Source organism: Trachinotus anak, unplaced genomic scaffold, assembly GCF_046630095.1.
Source record: "Trachinotus anak isolate AG129_WGS33_773 ecotype Australia unplaced genomic scaffold, CSIRO_AGI_Tana_v1 ptg000037l, whole genome shotgun sequence".
Classification (NCBI taxonomy): domain Eukaryota; kingdom Metazoa; phylum Chordata; class Actinopteri; order Carangiformes; family Carangidae; genus Trachinotus; species Trachinotus anak.
In genome coordinates, this window is record NW_027273888.1 from 2,930 (window position 1) to 23,590 (window position 20,661).

Consider the following 20,661-nt stretch of genomic DNA (forward strand, 5'->3'; position numbering starts at 1 on the left):
CTGGATCTAACCCTAACCTCAACCATGCGGGAACTATACCTAAACCCAAACATTCGGAATACACGCCTAACCTCAACCATTCCCAAGAGACTCAAATTATGGATAGTACTTACCTGTTATCAAGGGAACTGGACTTGAATTCCTGGAACACGCTCTCCGGATAAAACCTAATTCGACCAGTTCATCATACACCGACCCTAGATCAACTCCCAAACACTCAATTCATACATCCAACCCAGACACATGTGCTTCAGTCTCTCCCCCTCCTCGCTCCTCCCTTTTAAGGAGCCAGGTTGGGAGGGTGAGAGATGAGGTCTTGCCTAGCCAGGCAGAATGCAGGTTGAAAATGCAGTCACATTTCCCTGCATTTATGACCTCATTCCTCCACACACGTCACTACACAACAGAAAGACTGCCATCCCAGATCTAACCCTAACCTCAACCATGTGGAAACCATGCCTAAACCTAAAACGCTCGAAATACACGCCTAACCTCAACCACTCTCAATAGATGCGAATTATGGACTGGATCCAACCTCAACCAGGAGTAAACTATGCCTAAACCTAAAACACTCGGAATACACGCCTAACCTCAACCATTCTCAGGAGGCTCGAATTGTGGACAATACTTACCTGTTATCAAGTGAACTGGACTTAAATTCCTGGAACACGCTCCCGGACGAAACCTAACTCGACCGATTAATCATACACCGACCCTAGATCAACTCCCAAACACTCAATTCATACATCCAACCCAAACACAGGTGCTTTAGTCTCTCCCCCTCCTTGCTCCTCCCTGGTTTTGGGGGGTCAGGTTTAGAGGGCAAGAGATGGGGTCTTGCCTAGTCAGGCAGAATACAGGTTGAAAATGTAGTCACATTTCCCTGTATTCATGACCTCATTCCTCCACACACGTCACTACACAATTGAATGACTGCCATCCCAGATCTAACCCTAACCTCAACCATGTGGAAACCATGCCTAAACCTAAACACTCGAAATACACGCCTAACCTCAACCACTCTCAGGAGATGCAAATTATGGACTGGATCTAACCCTAACCTCAACCATGTGGAAACTAGGCCTAAACCTAAAACACTCGGAATACACGCCTAACCTCAACCATTCTCAGGAGACTCAAATTAGGGACAATACTTACCTGTTATCAAGTGAACTGGACTTGAATTCCTGGAACACGCTCTCCGGATAAAACCTAACTCAACCGATTCATCATACACCGACCCTAGATCAACTCCCAAACACTCAATTCATACATCCAACCCAAACACATGTGCTTCAGTCTCTCCCCCGCCTCGCTCCTCCCTTCTGGGAGCCAGGTGGGGAGGTTGAGAGACGAGGTCTGAATGCCTAGTCAGGCAAGAATACAGATTGAAAGTGTGGTCACATTTCCCTGCATTCAGGACCTCATTCCTCCACACACCTCACTACACAACAGAAAGACTGCCATCCAGGATCTAACCCTAACCTCAACCATGTGGAAACTATGCCTAAACCTAAACACTCGGAATACACGCCTAACCTCAACCATTCTCAGAAGACTCAAATTATGGACAATACTTACCTGTTATCAAGTGAACTGGACTTGAATTCCTGGCACACGCTTCCGGACGAAACCTAACTCGACCGATTCATCATACACCGACCCTAGATCAACTCCCAAACACTCGATTCATACATCCAACCCAAACACATGTGCTTCAGTCTCTCCCCCTCCTCGCTCCTCCCTTTTGGGGAGCCGGGTTTGGAGGGTGAGAGATGAGGTCTTCCCTAGTCAGGCAGAATGCAGGTTGAAAATGTGGTCACATTTCCCTGCATTCATGACCTCATTCCTCCACACACGCCACCACACGATTGAAAGACTGCCATCCCAGATCTAACCCTAACCTCAACCATGTGGAAACCATGCCTAAACCCAAAACACTCGGAATACACGCCTAACCTCAACCATTCTCGGGAGACTCAAATTATGGACAACACTCACCTGGTATCAAGTGAACTGGACTTGAATTCCTGGAACACGCTTCCAGACGAAACCTAACTCGACCGATTAATCATACACCGACCCTAGATCAACTCTCAAACACTCAATTCATACATCCAACCCAAACACATGTGCTTTAGTCTCTCCCCCTCCTTGCTCCTCCCTGTTTGGGGGACCAGGTTTGGAGGGTGAGAGATGAGGTCTTGCCTAGTCAGGCAGAATGCGGGTTGAAAGTGTGGTCACATTTCCCTGCATTCATGACCTCATTCCTCCACACACGTCACTACACAATTGAAAGACTGCCATCCCAGATCTAACCCTAACCTCAACCATGTGGAAACCATGCCTAAACCTAAACACTCGAAATACACGCCTAACCTCAACCACTCTCAGGAGATGCAAATTATGGACTGGATCTAACCCTAACCTCAACCATGTGGAAACTATGCCTAAACCTAAAACACTCGGAATACACGCCTAACCTCAACCATTCTCAGGAGACTCAAATTAGGGACAATACTTACCTGTTATCAAGTGAACTGGACTTGAATTCCTGGAACACGCTCTCCGGACAAAACCTAACTCAACCGATTCATCATACACCGACCCTAGATCAGCTCCCAAACACTCAATTCATACATCCAACCCAAACACATGTGCTTCAGTCGCTCCCCCGCCTCGCTCCTCCCTTCTGGGAGCCAGGTGGGGAGGTTGAGAGACGAGGTCTGAATGCCTAGTCAGGCAAGAGTACAGATTGAAAATGTGGTCACATTTCCCTGCATTCAGGACCCCATTCCTCCACACACCTCACTACACAACAGAAAGACTGCCATCCAGGATCTAACCCTAACCTCAACCATGTGGAAACTATGCCTAAACCTAAACACTCGGAATACACGCCTAACCTCAACCATTCTCAGAAGACTCAAATTATGGACAATACTTACCTGTTATCAAGTGAACTGGACTTGAATTCCTGGCACACGCTTCCGGACGAAACCTAACTCGACCGATTCATCATACACCGACCCTAGATCAACTCCCAAACACTCGATTCATACATCCAACCCAAACACATGTGCTTCAGTCTCTCCCCCTCCTCGCTCCTCCCTTTTGGGGAGCCGGGTTTGGAGGGTGAGAGATGGGGTCTTCCCTAGTCAGGCAGAATGCAGGTTGAAAATGTGGTCGCATTTCCCTGCATTCATGACCTCATTCCTCCACACACGCCACCACACGATTGAAAGACTGCCATCCCAGATCTAACCCTAACCTCAACCATGTGGAAACCATGCCTAAACCCAAAACACTCGGAATACACGCCTAACCTCAACCATTCTCGGGAGACTCAAATTATGGACAACACTCACCTGGTATCAAGTGAACTGGCTTGAATTCCTGGAACACGCTTCCAGACGAAACCTAACTCGACCGATTAATCATACACCGACCCTAGATCAACTCTCAAACACTCAATTCATACATCCAACCCAAACACATGTGCTTCAGTCTCTCCCCCTCCTTGCTCCTCCCTGTTTGGGGGACCAGGTTTGGAGGTTGAGAGATGAGGTCTTGCCTAGTCAGGCAGAATGCGGGTTGAAAATGTGGTCACATTTCCCTGCATTCATGACCTCATTCCTCCACACACGTCACTACACAATTGAAAGACTGCCATCCCAGATCTAACCCTAACCTCAACCATGTGGAAACCATGCCTAAACCTAAACACTCGAAATACACGCCTAACCTCAACCACTCTCAGGAGATGCAAATTATGGACTGGATCTAACCCTAACCTCAACCATGTGGAAACTATGCCTAAACCTAAAACACTCGGAATACACGCCTAACCTCAACCATTCTCAGGAGACTCAAATTAGGGACAATACTTACCTGTTATCAAGTGAACTGGACTTGAATTCCTGGAACACGCTCTCCGGACAAAACCTAACTCAACCGATTCATCATACACCGACCCTAGATCAACTCCCAAACACTCAATTCATACATCCAACCCAAACACATGTGCTTCAGTCTCTCCCCCGCCTCGCTCCTCCCTTCTGGGGGCCAGGTGGGGAGGTTGAGAGACGAGGTCTGAATGCCTAGTCAGGCAAGAATACAGATTGAAAATGTAGTCACATTTCCCTGCATTCAGGACCCCATTCCTCCACACACCTCACTACACAACAGAAAGACTGCCATCCAGGATCTAACCCTAACCTCAACCATGTGGAAACTATGCCTAAACCTAAACACTCGGAATACACGCCTAACCTCAACCATTCTCAGAAGACTCAAATTATGGACAATACTTACCTGTTATCAAGTGAACTGGACTTGAATTCCTGGAACACGCTTCCGGACGAAACCTAACTCGACCGATTCATCATACACCGACCCTAGATCAACTCCCAAACACTCGATTCATACATCCAACCCAAACACATGTGCTTCAGTCTCTCCCCCTCCTCGCTCCTCCCTTTTGGGGAGCCGGGTTTGGAGGGTGAGAGATGAGGTCTTCCCTAGTCAGGCAGAATGCAGGTTGAAAATGTGGTCACATTTCCCTGCATTCAGGACCTCATTCCTCCACACACGTCACTACACAATTGAAAGACTGCCATCCCAGATCTAACCCTAACCTCAACCATGTGGAAACCATGCCTAAACCTAAACACTCGAAATACACGCCTAACCTCAACCACTCTCAGGAGATGCAAATTATGAACTGGATCTAACCCTAACCTCAACCATGGGGAAACTATGCCTAAACATAAAACACTCGGAATACATGCCTAACCTCAACCATTCTCAGGGGACTCAAATTATGGACAATACTTACCTGTTATCAAGTGAACTGGACTTGAATTCCTGGAACACGCTCCCGGACGAAACCTAACTCGACCGATTCATCATACACCGACCCTAGATCAACTCCCAAACACTCATTTCATACATCCAACCCAAACACATGTGCTTCAGTCTCTCCCCCTCCTCGCTCCTCCCTTCTGGGGGCCAGGTGGGGAGGTTGAGAGACGAGGTCTGAATGCCTAGTCAGGCAAGACTACAGATTTAAAATGTAGTCGCATTTCCCTGCATTCAGGACCCCATTCCTCCACACACCTCACTACACAACGGAAAGACTGCCATCCCAGATCTAACCCTAACCTCAACCATGTGGAAATCATTGCTTAACCTAAAACACTTGGAATACACGCCTAACCTCAACCACTCTTGGGAGACTTGAATTATGGACAATACTCACCTGGTATCAAGTGAACTGGACTTGAATTCCTGGAACACGCTTCCGGACGAAACCTAACTCGACCGATTAATCATACACCGACCCTAGATCAACTCCCAAACACTCAATACATACATCCAACCCAAACACATGTGCTTCAGTCTCTCCCCCTCCTCGCTCCTCCCTTTTTGGGGAGCCGGGTTTGGAGGGTGAGAGATGAGGTCTTGCCTAGTCAGGCAGAATGCAGGTTGAAAATGTAGTCACATTTCCCTGCATTCATGACCTCATTCCTCCACACACGTCACTACACAATTGAAAGACTGCCATCCCAGATCTAACCCTAACCTCAACCATGTGGAAACCATGCCTAAACCTAAAATACTGGAAGTACACGCCTAACCTCAACCACTTTCAGGAGATTCAAATTATGGACAATACTTACCTGTTGTCAGGTGAACTGGACTCAAACCCCTGGAACACACTCTACGGATCAAAAGATTACTCAATCAATTCATCACACACCGACCTTAGATCAACTACCTACTGTAGCCAGGATTACTGGCATATAATCATCTGCAAAGTGACAATGGGGATAATCACAGGCTCCACCCCCTACCAATTAGATTTCGATACAGACTGTCCAGGGTTGACGGTCCCCTCTGGAAGCCGACCACACCCGGGACATCCAGATGATTGATTTTTATTCCTTAAAAGGAGTTTAACTCACATAAGCCCCGCCCCCCCAACCAATAAGATCTCAATTTGGGTTCCCCTGGAGAACCATCATCACCCCCCAGAATCCCATTGGACCTTTAAAGGGCCTGCATAGACCAGGTTTTTACAGATATAACACAGATTATCCCCTAACCAATCAGATTTGGACAAGTCATATTAAGTATAACCAGGAGGATCAATCAGACTTAATCCTGTACAGTTTGAAAAAAACCCCCCCCAAAGAAGAAACACAACAAATGGTATTTTATTTCATCAAACAAATCTCAAAAAAAAGCCTCAATATAATTCCCTTTACAGGCTCCGCCTCTAGCCAATCAGAAGGGAATAGAGATCTTTGACTCTCGTGGATGAATGAAATCCAACCAATAAGCTGACCGGGGCGTGGAAACGAAATAATAAACAATTTTTCAATGGCTCCGCCCCCGGCCAATCAGGAGAGGTTGTGGTCCAAACAGACCCACCTCTGACTGATCAAAGACTTGGAGCCTCCCATAAGAGGACCAAACCCAAGTATATGGTTTCTTCACTACAAAAAAATAAAAAAATAAAAAAATATACACATTTCCTTAAACAGCTCCGCCCCCAACCAATCAGAAAGAGGCGGGATCCCATTGGGACCCTCCCTCGTCCAACCAGCCAGAGGCCTGGATTCTCTTTTGAGAATCAGATCCAATCAAGGACCAAGCAGGATTCATGAATTAAATCCAACAGCATATGCTGCTTGATATAGCTGTGTTTCAATGAAGGCATTATATCCCAGGGCCAGTCTCCTCACTCGCGGGACACAGATGAAAATATGAGTTTTTCATGAATTTTATTATCTAAAACTGAATCAAAAACCACATATGACACACCGTTGCGTTCATTGGATCCTCTAGTTTATAAATATCCACTTTGTTTACGACAAATCACATTCCTGGACATCTAAACAACAAAAATATACAAAATACCATGATGCATTGCAAACTGCTTTCTGTAAACAGACCATGATGCATTGCACACTGGTTTTTTGATCACAGAGACTATATTTCTCTATTATTCACTCAATTTTCATCGTACTGCCACAAATAATATATCAAAACGTTCGGTGCATCGCCACCTTCTCCAATATGTAATCCGATTTTGCATCGGACCACACTGGTGAATTTTATTACAGCATAAAGGGACTTTTCACCATTCTGAACCCGCGAGGGACATTTAAAGCGCCCGGTATATAATGTAGGGGCTGGGCCATAGGTTTTTATCTTGAGGACAGACAGTCTACACTTCTGTTTGAGGTAAGACTATGTCAGAATTCTTTCAGAATTCTTTTTAGCAGCATTTCCTGGGGTCGTGCGGTGTATGGGGCACAGGAAATTGCTTTCTTTTTGCCTTTCCTGGGGTCGTGCGGTGTATGGGGCACAGGAAAAGGCCCCTTTTTTTTCAGCATGTCCTGGGGTTGTGCGGTGTATGGAACACAGGACCATGCCTTTTTTTAGACTAAACTTTTTTTTTTTTTTTTTTTTTTTTTTTTTTTTTTTTTTTTTTTTTTTTTTTTTTTTTTTTTTTTTTTTTAAATTAGTTTATCTTAACTTAGGTTAACTTAGCATAGCAGCATTTCCTGGGGCCGTGCGGTGTATGGGGCACAGGAAATTGCTTTCTGGGTGAGCATGGGAGTCTTGGGGGTTCCAAGAGGCCATGTTCCCGTGGCTGGCTTGGTTCCTTCCTGCTCCTGGGGTGACTGGGAAGGCAACGCTCTGACGGGGCTGGTCCTGGTCATTCCCGGGGGGGACTCTCTTTAGTAGAGCCGGTCTTGGATACCTTAGGGGACTTGGGGAGGCAGCGCTATGTCGTGGCTGGCTCTGGGTCCTCTTTAACCCTTGGGTTGACTGGGAAGGCAACGCTCTGACGGGGCTGGTCCTGGTTCTCCCTGTGGGGGGTATTCTTGACTTAGTATGGGGGTCTTGGGGGTTCCAGACAGGCGGCGCCCCGGCGCAGGCTTACACTGGTTCCCTTTCTCCTCGGACGACCGGGGAGGCACCGCTCCGGCGGGGCTGGTGCTGGCCGTCCCTGGGGGGGACACCCGGGTTAGACTTGAATAGCTTAATAGGGTGGCTCCAGCTTACTCCGGGATGAGGAGAGAAGGGCACCTTTTTGCCCCCCTCTTCCTCTAGATCAGGGCTAGCGAGTGTAGAACCACGATACTGGGAAGATCCACAACTCTTCAGCCCTAATTGGCTGGACCAGGGTAACCTTGCGGTGTTAACAAATGGTCCATGCTGGTTAGGGGGTAAGTATGCGGCCCCCCTGGGTTCCGACTCTAGGAACAGCACGCAGGGTGTGGTGGTCTGGAGCGGCAGGACCTTAATCGTGGCTCAGTCTTCTATGAGGGTTAGCCTTGCTCATGCAACAGCACATACTGCACCACACACGTCTAATCTGGCTCCTAAAACTTTGAATTGGACTTTTTCTCTATTCTTACCCCTAAATTTCATCCCCTAGTCCAGTTTAGGTGACTAGGCCGTGGATGCACCGGGACCTAGGCCCTTTCTCTTCCCCATCCCCAATCCTTCATCCCCTAGCCCAGCTTAGGTGGCTAGGCCGTGGATGCACCGGGACCTAGGCTATACATCCCTTAGCCCAGTTTAGGCGGCTAGGCCGTGGATGCACCGGAACCTAGCCTAAATACAAAAACTTAAACCTTAAAACTTAACCTGAATTGAACTTAACAGCTACCTTTAGAACTTACCATTTAATAACAGATAATGAAATATTACTCACCTTAAATGCGTTCACATTAATTTAGTTAAGAGAATAGATAGGAGGCAAGGTAATGCTAAATACTTACCCAAACATTTACTTCAATAAATACAAACCTGTAAACGTGTTACTTACCTCAATAAATACAAACCTGTAAACGTGTTACTTACCTCAATAAATACAAACCTGTAAACGTGTTACTTACCTCAATAAATACAAACCTGTAAACGTGTTACTTACCTCAATAAATACAAACCTGTAAATGTGTTACTTACCCAATAAATACAAAACTTAAACCTTAAAACTTTACCTTAAGTGAACTCAATACTTGCCTGTAGAACTTACCGGTCATAAAGGATTACTTACCTTAAATGCATTCCCATTATTTTAGGTAAGAAAGTAGATAGGAGTTAGATGTTGCTAAATACTTACCCTAATACCTACCTTAAAGAATACAAACCTGTAAACGTGTTATCTACCTTAATAAATACAAAACTTAAACCGCTAAACTTAACCTTAATTGAACTTAATACTTACCGTTAGAACTTACCGTTTAATAACAGATCAGAAAGTATCACTTACCTTAGATATGTTTCCCATTTATTTTAATGCTAAATACTTACCCGAATACTTACCTGTATATAAGCGACGTACCTCAATAAATACAAACCTGTAAACGAGTTACTTACCTCAATATACTCACCTCCGCTTCCGATCCCCAACTCACGCCGTTCTCGACCTAAAACTTGACCAAAGACTTCGTGACGTTCCGCTCCTCAACCGACTTCAAATATGGATGACCCTAATTGGACGAGTGACACACAGCGGGACATGATCAATCCCGTCTGGACCTCCCTCGGGTGAGGGTGTCTGGTGGTAATGGTCGAAACACCCGTAGACCCCGAGGTCCACCACTGATGATGTGTCTCAAATTTAGTCTCTACACCACCTGACTAGGTTTTCAAGGGGCTACTTTAATTGATTGACTCAGAGGACTTCCAGACACCGAACTGACAATTAACTTAACACCATCCCAACCGACACCCAAAACCTAACAGTCAATTTAGAACTCTCCAATCCTAACTTGGTACTTCAATTTAAACCTAAAATACTCCGTTCGGTTCCGCATTGAGGCAACAAATAATCAATTTGACCCAAAGAGTAATGCATAGCGGGAGGAGGTCGTCCGAGTGACATGCGCCGGCCCGTGCCTTACCTTTAGTTCTCTACACCAAACCGTGAGTATCGTTGGATGCCACGGGGGGAACTATCGAGATAGATTATCTAAACCTAACCCTAACCCTAACCCTAACCCTAACCCTAACCCTAACCCTAACCCTAACCCTAACCCTAACCCTAACCCTAACCCTAACCCTAACCCTAACCCTAACCCTAACCCTAACCCTAACCCTAACCCTAACCCTAACCCTAACCCTAACCCTAACCCTAACCCTAACCCTAACCCTAACCCTAACCCTAACCCTAACCCTAACCCTAACCCTAACCCTAACCCTAACCCTAACCCTAACCCTAACCCTAACCCTAAAAAAAAACATTAATGAATCTAAACACAGAGTTTGATTTGAACCAGTCTGAACTGGTTCGAACCGGTCTGAACCGGTTTGAACGGGGTCAAAAAAAACATTAATGAACCTAAACACAGAGTTTGATTTGAACCGGTCTGAACAGGTTTGAACCGGTCTGAACCGGTTTGAACTGGTTTGAATGGGTTCAAAAAAAAACATTAATGAACCTAAACACAGAGTTTGATTTGAAACAATCTGAACTGGTTTGAACCGGTTCGAACCGGTCTGAACCGGTTTGAACCAGTCTCAACTGGTCTGAACAGGTCACAAAATCATTAATGAACTTAAATACAGAGTTTGATTTAAACCAGTCTGAACGGGTCAAAAAAAGCATTAGTGAACCTAAACACAGAATTTGATTTGAACCTATCTGAATGGGTCAAAAAAAGCATTAGTGAACCTAAACACAGAGATTTTTTTGAACCAGTCTGAACCGGTGTGAACCGGTCTGAACCGGTTTGAACGGGGTTAAAAAAAACATTAATGAACCTAAACACAGAGTTTGATTTGAACCAGTTTGAACCGGTCTGAACTGGTTTGAACAGGTCTGAACCGGTCTGAACGGATCAAAAAAAAACATTAATGAACCTAAACACAGAGTTTGATTTGAAACAGTCTGAACTGGTTTGAACCGGTCTGAACCGGTTTGAACCGGTCTGAACTGGTTTGAACCGGTCTGAACTAAATTTACATTATTTAACCAGTAAAACTTTACCAAAATGTAAAGTGCAATCCTACATATGGTAGTCTAAAGTGCACTTAAGTGTAATGGCACTTGGCCTTTCTCAAAGTAAACATCATTTAAACAGTAAAACTTTACCAAAATGCAAAAGTGCATTACTGAGTGCCTCCAACTTACGTGGCTTACATTGACATTAGAAATATAAACAAATCTTCAATTCGACATTCGATCAAAGTTCAACATGAGAATTCTACATGATCATGGAAAATTCTACATGATCATGGAAAAATAAATGTTGCAACGAGGTAGTTGTGCTTTTTTTTTTTTTTTTGGCTCACAGTTCTGGGACAACTTGCGTTTATGGGATGGCTGGTGTGTCTGGGACGGCTGGCGTGTCTGGGGCAATAAGCATCTCTGGAGGATAAGGCATGTCCGGGATGTCTTTGTGGTGCTGCCCCAACTGTGAGGCCCTAGTGAACATCTGATGGTCAGCATGGCCAAGATCAGACATGTAGTCATTGCTAACGGGGGTTGGGGACCGAGACCCGCCTTTCTTCAGGGACTGAGACCCATCTTCCCTCTGGACATCAACTGTGATCCTCCACTTGTTGTAATAATACTAGTGGATAGACAATTTGATTCTCTCAAGTTCCACTTTAATCTTGGATGGAGTGTAAATGTGCACTGCAGGTTCTTTTACAGGGGAGTCGTGGATAGGACTGAAGGACGGAGTGTGAACATGCACATGAAGTTCTTTTGCAGGGGAGTGGTGGACAGGACTGAAGCACAGTTTCTTCCTAGAACGAGACCTTTTCTCCCTCATCACCATGAGCTCCTCTGATGACAGTGAGGAACTGCAGTCAGGCTCGTTGTCGTACACCGGCTCGTCATCTTTCTTGGAGGGTGTGTTGGAGGGGATCTCAAACAACTTGTTCCCAAGTGCCTTTGGAGCCCCTTGCATTTCTTGTTCTCAAGGTGGAGAGCCTTCAAGCAGAGCTGCTGGGTTTCAAAGGCGTCATCCTTCTCAGGTAGAGTGACATAAAACTTTTCTGCTGTGCTCGGGTCATGGCACATGGATCTTGCAACTCTGCATCACTCACTCTCCGTCAGGTGCTTGGCGGCCTGAGAACCAGGTAAAACAAAGAGACAGGACGGGCAAAGTACACAGGAAAAAGTATGCCTTTGTGAATCGATTTGAATTTCAGTGTCAGTTTTGCCTACCTGGGTGGCCATGCTGCTATGGATTGCATTGAAGCTGACCGGGCCCTTCAAGCCGGCGTCTGACCAGGCCAGGTGCAGGAAGTTGATGGGCTTCATGATGGGTACACCAAGGGTAGTGTGGAAACCATTTGTTTTAGGGTTAACCCTAACCCTAACACATGGCAAGAAGCCATTCACGTCTATGGGAGAACATGAATAATTTGATGTTTAGAGCTGATGAGCAATTGTACTCACTAGTATCTGGAAGCGTTTTCCCTCCATCCACCTGTCAGCATTGACCACGTGTTCCCGGAGCATATTGGTAAGGACCACGGACCTGTGCCCACTGATTATACAGAAGTATCCCATCATGTAGCCCATCAGCTTTGCATGCCCGTTTGGCAGCCCATCTGTCTGTGGAAGCACGGCTAAAATTTCTGGAATCCTCCTTTGGCGTAATCAAGAACGCCACCTCTTGGATCGAGTCCAGCTTCTCTTCTGTGGAGATAAGAGAGTAGGTGAAGAGACACAGATGGGTTTAATAATATGTTTTTCTAAAGGTGCAATGGTTCAAGACAGTGTTAAATAAATAAATAAAAATAATTACCCATCTTCTTGCGCCTTGACCCACTGTTGATGGACGATGACCTGGCTGTGGATCTCCGCTTTTAACCTCTTGAGCTCATAGAGCACCCTTCTTATATCTTCTGACTTCAGCTTACTTTGCGTAAGGAAAGAGTGATTGATGTGTTTGTAGAAAAGTCCCACATTAATCACCATTATAGTTGTTGGCATGTAGCCCTTGCCCTTAAGGTAGACTGGATATCCCCACAGCTTGTCCATCCGAACAAGGAATCTCGGGTCCGTCTTTATCGCGCTCTTGGGCAGTCCACCCACCATGTACTGGCAGTACCAGAGGCAATGGCTGGTGCACTGCTGTGTGTTATCGATGTCCTTGTGGCCCGTCCGGGTTCCCAGATGAAAGTGCCAAAAGTCACTGATGACTTTTTTGTACAGCGTTCCAGGCTTCATGGCCTTCCTGACATGCTCACCCGTCTGGACCGACCTCGGGGTTCATTGGAGCTCTTTGAACCTCCTGCCATCAGAGTTGGCCTTCTGGCTTCCCATCAGTGTGCGCTCGAGCATGGCAACCCTGCTGGCCAACTCTCATAACTGTGCCCAGCTGTGCAGCTGGGGCTGCAGTCGGCTCGGCTGGAGAAACTGGCGAATTGAGACATTGAATCCCCCGTCCGGGTTTTCACTGAGGCAAAAGTCTTTGGAGGACACAGCCTGGGCATCCAATGAGGTCGACGTTTCTCTGGGAGAAGTTAGATCAGCCGCTGCGGTGATCGTGCTAATCAAGTGCAAGGTGCAAGTCAGGGCGGCCGCTGCAGGGATCGTGCTAGTTGAGTGCGAGGTGTGGGGAAGCACTGGAGCCACTGAAGGAGAAATGATGGAGGAAGTTCTGGCGGGGCAAAGCCGACAAACAAATGACGTTGATGATGCAAAGGGCTGCCAGGTGATGTCACTCTCGTCCAACGTGAGGTTTGAACAGATGCCTTCGTCTGTGAACGCGCCTTCACTGTATGATTCCTGGGTTTTGTGTGCAGAGTTCGGGCTCATGAGAGGGATGGGAGTTGAGCTTCTCAGGTGGTCTACTTGTACCTTGGGCTGGCACATGTCCAACGGCGCCTCGCCGTCTGTTAGTTGCAGAATAGCAAATTCTTTGGCGATTGCCAAACGTTTGGCCTGGAAGATAAGCTCCTCCCTTTCCTGTTGAAATTAGAGAAACATTTAGTATTGCCGTCAACCAAAAGATTTTGCTTGTCATGCACATTGATTAGCTGGACGCGCTTGCCTCGGTGGATGTGATCAAGTGGGTGTGAAGTAAGTGCTTATCCAGGCAGACAAATCCCTTCTTATCACAGATGCTGCAATCCAACCACAATGGCCACAGTGAGGTTCTCCCTGCTTCTGTGTGCAGGTCACGGTTAGTAAGAGACACTCAGAGCTTCATCTTTATCTTCATCACTGGTAAGTCTACCTACTTATTAGAAGCCATATTACTGTAATTTGATTAGGAATGGGAAAAATGAATTTGAAGTAAAAATGATTCACTATATTTCTATATTGTATTGTGAAGAGCTGCTTAAAATGTCCTTGTCTGTCCTGCAGCGGAAAGACTTTTTGTTTAATACAATTACTATTATGTGTTTTTATAGGAATGCCAGAATCCAACTCAGGCCACAAACATACCTTATGGTCTCCCAGAAACCACCAAGAAAAAGTAAGTCATTGAAGTCATGGGAATGACTACACCCTACACTTACATGAGCTGAAATGCTGATCAAAACAACATTGAACTTGTAAAGTGATGTTCACAAAAAATACAACATTATAAGTGTAAATCAACCTTTGTCAACCTGTAAAATCTGCAGGAGGAATTAAAGTTTCTGCATGTGAAAAATTTGAATGTGTAGAAGAGATTTGTATTTGTTAAAGACTGAATCAAAACTATGAACAAATGATGTCTCTGAGGTAACACAAAAGACACTATGAATGAAAAAGGGCTTTTTTAAAGATCTGTGTACAGACACAGAACAGAAAAGTGTTTGTAAAACTCAGGCGCAAGGTTACCACACTGTGTATGATGCTAAAGTTACAATGAGAATTTTGAATTATTTATTATTAAATAAATAAATAAATATAATTATTTAACACATGAATTTGATTGGACAGTGCAGTCCCAAAGCAGGGTCCAACCAGGGGGCAGGTGGTTCCATTATCTTCATCTCTACTGAAGCTCCTGAAAGGTGTGGTGGATTTTTTTTAGATGGATGATGGCACAGGCTTGAAAATGTACAACTTTCAGGATCTGGGGTGGAGATGAATGTAATGAACCACCTCTCTTCTGATTGGACTTAGACATTGTGACTGGACTAATCAAATTCATGTGTAAAACAGGGTAGAAATTCATACTTGTAACTTCAGCATGATGCACATTGTGGGAACTGATCACTGAGATTTACATGCAGATTTCTGCTCTGTCTGTACACAGATGCTCACAAAAGCACTTTTCTTCTTTGACGGTGTTTGTGTTACCTACTGATATCGTTGTTGATATCTTTGTTCAGATTTTACTCAGTCTTTTTTTTCCCCCTAAATACAAATCTCTTCTGCATAAGCAATTATTTCAGAAATTTGTCATGCAGATTTATTTTACAGGTATTCTATGGTTGGTTTACAACTCCAAACTTTGGAATTATTGAGAAGAGCTGCTTAAAATGTCCTTGTTTGCTTTACAATGGAAAGTCACTTTATTTAATGCAATTACTATTGTGTGTTTTCATAGGAATGCCAGAATCTAAGTCAGGCCAGTTCCACACCTTTCAGCCCCCCACAACCAGCAAGAAATGGTAAGTCATGTGCATGACTCCACTCCATACTTATGTAGGCTCAAATTAGTGTCCAAATGATTTTGAACTTGTAAAGTGATGTTGACAAATAAATCCAGTGTTTGTAGTTGTAAATCAAGATTTGTGAACTTGTAAAATCTGCATGACAAATTCAAGTTTCTGCATGTGAATAAATTGTGTGGAGACTTGTCTATCAAAACTATAAGCAAATAATTAGTGTTGAGGTTAAGCAAAGACACTAAAAGAGAAATGGTTTTGTCAGCATCTGTGTACTGATACAGAGCAAAACACAGTGTGTTTCCCCAAAGTATGTGACACTGAAGTTCAAAGGCTTTTTTGTACTTGTCAGTGTCACACCCTGGGAATGTTACATGCTGAGTTTGACTGTGAACCAGTACACAAACACCCACAAAAGCATTTTTTTTACATTGTCTTTGTTTAAAATTACCACTTATCATTTGTTCAGTTTTGTTTCACATTGTGTCTTTTTTAAGTACAGTGTTTTGGGAAGGGATGAAAGGGCAGCATTGTAAATTGGAGATAGGTGGTGTCTGAGACCTCCTGCCCTGTTGAGGGATGGTTTCTCTACTTTTACATAGATGGCTTCTTTCACTCCTCTTTCAAACCAAAAGCCTGGTCAGATGCGAGCATGAACTGATGAAGCCTCTTGGATGAGAGGTGAAACGTTTTCCTAGACAAATAACCAAGTCCAGTTGCTTTCAATTTAAAATTTCCTTTGACAACGTTCAATATGTAGTTTTTCTATTAATTTGTCACCCATCTAAAGTACATAATGTACAGACATACAGATATGGTGGTAAATGCAGTGGGTGCCTGGGAAACACTTGGAGGATGATAATTATTCAAATACCAGCATGCAGCTGTGTTGTATGACAACAATCTCCAACTGCTGGGTGTTGAAAGGCAGACGGAGATGCACAGCTGATGCAGAAACCATCACTGTTGTGTTTTTATGTGCGTCTACGGCCTCCAAGGAAACCTGCTGGTGGAGAACGTCATTGATGTCTACAAACAGGAAGTCAGCAACACCACTAGGTGAGGAGAGACCACAGGTGACACACAATTTAATTACATATACACAATCAGCTCCTCCATTTATACAAACTACCAGCTGAGTGTTTCTTCCATCTCCCTCCAGCCCCCTCCTGCTCAGCCAACATGCTCAGACCATGAGGGTTAGACGGTGAACATCTACTGTCTCACCTGTCAGGTTCCCACCTGTTCTCTCTGCAACATGTTCGGGGCCCATCAGTCCTGTCAGGTGGCCCCGCAGACATCTACCAGCAGCAGAAGGTGAATGATAACACACTCCACGGTGGTGTGTGTGCGTGTGTGTGTGTGTGTGAAGGAAGAGTTGGTCTGATGGGATCATACCAGTGTTTTTCATGTTCTCTGGCTTTTATACTGTCAGTTATTTCTATATATTTATAAATCAGTCAATCAACAAATCAAACTTTATATCTTTAAAAATAAAATGTTGTCATAATAAAATCAATAAAATAAGACAAACAAAAAATACATGTATAAATTTAAAAAAGGGTCTGTACTGAGGAATGTGCATGTTGTGTATTAATGTTCCTTATACATTATGTGTGTTAATTTTGTGTTTAATATATGCTTGTAAACTGAAAAAAATCAATAAAGAGGTTTAATCATAAAAAAACCCCAAAAAACTAAACAATGGAGATTAAAATGTAAAATAATTCACCTTTAATCAGACTAATTTGAACCTTGAAAGTACTAATTGTTTCCTCGTGTTTGTCAGGATAAGCTAAGCGGAGGAGTCAGCTCTCTAGTGGCGGTCAATGATAAAATCCAGGCTTTGATTGATGAGCTGGAGGAGACCTGCAGAAACATCCAGGTGAGTGGATGTTACCATGGCAACAAGTACAAACAACTTCTCATGAAAGCTCAGTGTCCTTTAGCAACAAATCTTGACTTGATATTACAATTGCAGTGAGTAGAGGGTGGGATCAATGGGATGTGATAAAAAGGCCCATTTGATTTTCTGGTTTGCTGGTTTTTTAAAATTAATTAATTAATTTTTTTTTTTACTGTTTATACTTTATTCGTATGCTGAATGCAGATCTGACTTTGCTCAGTAAAAATATCTTTTTTAAAAAACGTAAATAGTATATTTGGTGCGTTAATCAGGGTTCTGTGAATGATAAAGCAATTCTTCTTCATCGCCATCATTAGGCAGTGTATCACAAAGCCTTTATTTTGAAATTCCTCGCCGGACGTGCCTAGCTGGCTGTTGGGCTGTTCTGGGTTCAGTGTGTCCCTGTCGACGACTTTCTCTGAGTGGGAGCAATCACTTAAACCAGGAAGATTTTTTCACACCGAGTGGAAAGCATACTTTAATAGTTTGCTATTCACATTTTTCACCAGTCGAGTTTAACTTTTTACTGAAAAGGAGTTCCAGCTCTGTCAAATCGACGCCATGGATCCCGCAAGCCAAGGTAACGTTAATTGTTAGCTTAGCGTATAGCTTAGCTTAGTGTTCGAAATACGCAAACTGTTGTGATAAATCAATCTACCACCAAGTAGCCAGCACCTTTATCTCTTTGCTGCTTTGTTTGTGTGGAAGTTTGATATTGTTTAGAAGAAATGATAAGTCATAATAATTGTCCAGTCGTGAGGATCGGACGGGCCCGTTGGTAAATGACAGGGACAGCAGCAGCAAGTGCAGAGGAGAGCAAAGTGAAGATCGTGTTACTAATGTTACCAACTTCCCACCACAGTCTCATTTGACATGACTGGCAGTAATTCTGCTAAGATGTGAACAACATCATCTTTTCTGTCTTACAAAACCCTTCAAGCACAGCGAGCTCATCTCGGTGCTTGTAAACAAGAAGACTAATGTTAGCAAGTGTTAGCAGTTTGTTTTGGTGGCTTTCGAAAGCGCAACTTGTCTGCACCTCGTCTTCTACCTGGACACGTATGTTAGTTCAGGCAATCTTAATCACACTTATCAACTAACAGCAGCCAGGTTTGCTGACCCATTGAGCAGTGATGACAGCCTTGTTGCTAGCACACTAGCTGCTGCTTTATCATTGCCATTCCTGACTGTATCGACTAAGCTTTTCTTCCATCCTCAGATGAGCAGAAAGCTCCGTGTGATAGCGCATATCTAGGTGGTTAAATAGAAACACAATAGAAACAAACACTGATTCTTCTGCTTCATCATCATATAACCCAGCCTGACCTTGTGTAATATTTTTGCCAAATTTATGCAAAATATTGTATAAATCCAATAATGCCACGAAACAGTTCTATTCATTAATCTGCAGCACTGACCACAATTGTCTAATCCAGCCAAACATAAATCCCAACAGTCTGGCAAGATCTCTCCCACCACCGATAGTGAACATCATCATATTGCTCATATCTATGCTGAGCAGAAACCTGAGACACAATATAGAGACAGTTGGATCAACACCTCCTAAAAACATTTAACAAAAACTGAACATTATAACCTTCATGATGATAGGATTTAATGCAGGTCTATTGTATAAGACCACATTAGTTTTAACTAGGTGTTTATTGGCAACTGAGTGTATGTCTCTGGGGCATTATGGCTGCCAATTCCCTTTGGGGATGTCCTAAAGAGACTTCCAGGGCGGTATCCTGTAGTTTGTAATAGTGAGTGGCTATGATAGATATGTCATGTTGTATCAGGCTTCCTGTGCCTCAGAATGAGCGTTTTTAGGAAGTGATTAAGGTTGCCTGCATTTGTCTGTCTTGAAGTATGACAAACTGACATTAAATAGGGCATGTCTGTCTCATTAAATCCTTCTGCTACTACTGTTTAGGGTTAGGGTTAGGCTGAGCCAGGGACTTTTCCTGACTTATCCATTCTCACATGACACCGCTGTCAGTGTTTGTTGAAGGAAAACTTAATCCTAAAAGAATAATATTAACAGGTGTTGGTCATTTTCTGGTTCCACGATATTGTCAGAGTAAATGTCAGGTCTGGTGTGAAATTTTTTTATGGAGCTGTCGTTTTGTTCAGACTTGCAAATGTCATACAAAGACAGAGCTATCATAGAAGAAACATAGAGACTCATTTCTACAAATGCATCTGCATAAAAATAGTCCAGAATGCAATGCAACAGCGGGGGGGTTAAGTGAGGGGTGTGGCCGTTATCACATGCACGCCTCAGTGTTCACAGACTGGTTAGACAGCTAGCTAACAGATCAGATGAAACACCATTTAACCTCTGTGTGCAACTAACTTTTGATCGGGAGCAGCAGAGCCTGGAGTGACTGGGTGTTGTCAGAAGGCATCCTGGGAAGTGTAGGAAATGACTATCTGAAGGAGAAGTGATAACACAAAGTATGACAACCAAACAATATCTGAAATTTAACATCTCAGAAACAAATTTTTTTTTTTTTTTTTGCTGTTATTCCTCTGTCTATTCTGTTATGAGCCCTCTTGTCTTATTTTAACTTCACTGCTGTTATTTTCTGTGGGCTGGTCTGAATCACTCTTGACTGAATCAATATACCCTGAGGGTGGAGCCGTCATATCTCCTGCCAGCTTGTATACGGATGTTATTGCTGAGACTCAGACAAACAATGTCCCTATCTGCAGATAATGATAGTCTTGGTCTTTCGCAGCACTTAGTATGTGTTTCTCCTACTGTTGTCTGTTGTGTGATTTGTAGTGAGTTGTGTAGATGTGGATACTGCACAATCAGGGAGTTAATGGAGAACTTAGTGTTGCATTTAAATTGTCTTTCATGCTTAATAAAAAGAAGATTTCAGTATAAAATGTTTATAAGCAATGTGGGGAATGAGTTAAACTTTCATATAGATTTGCCCACTTAAATACTGTTTGATTGTTGGACTACAACAGCACAAAGTCTAATTTCAGCCAGTGTTTCAGGCAGTGGCTCTTTTCTTTCCCTTATTGTGTCCTGTTGTCCTCCATGCCAGCTCTGTCTGTGCCAAGCTCCTGTAGCTGCCAAACTTAAGCTGGTGTCCTCAGGTGAACGATGCAAGATGTGCTCATTGTCAGAAGTCGTCACAGTGGCAGGT

At 43.9% G+C, this 20,661-nt stretch overlaps 1 protein-coding gene across 13 annotated transcripts in view; it reads left to right on the top strand.

Moving 5' to 3' along the window:
* Nucleotides 1–15,740: 15,740 nt before the first annotated feature.
* Nucleotides 15,741–20,661, top strand: part of tpd52l2b (tpd52 like 2b) — a 30,211-nt gene continuing 25,290 nt past the window's right edge. For 2 of the 13 annotated variants that reach the window (XM_071472282.1, XM_071472287.1), the window contains exon 1: nt 17,830–18,080. In XM_071472282.1, the coding sequence (XP_071328383.1) occupies nt 18,062–18,080 (19 nt within the window). In that variant the 5' untranslated portion in view covers nt 17,830–18,061. Of the gene's footprint in view, nt 16,654–16,756; nt 16,912–17,383; nt 17,480–17,800; nt 18,081–20,661 lie in introns of those variants that run through there. The other 11 variants (XM_071472289.1, XM_071472290.1, XM_071472285.1 and 8 more) reach the window with 10 other exon arrangements.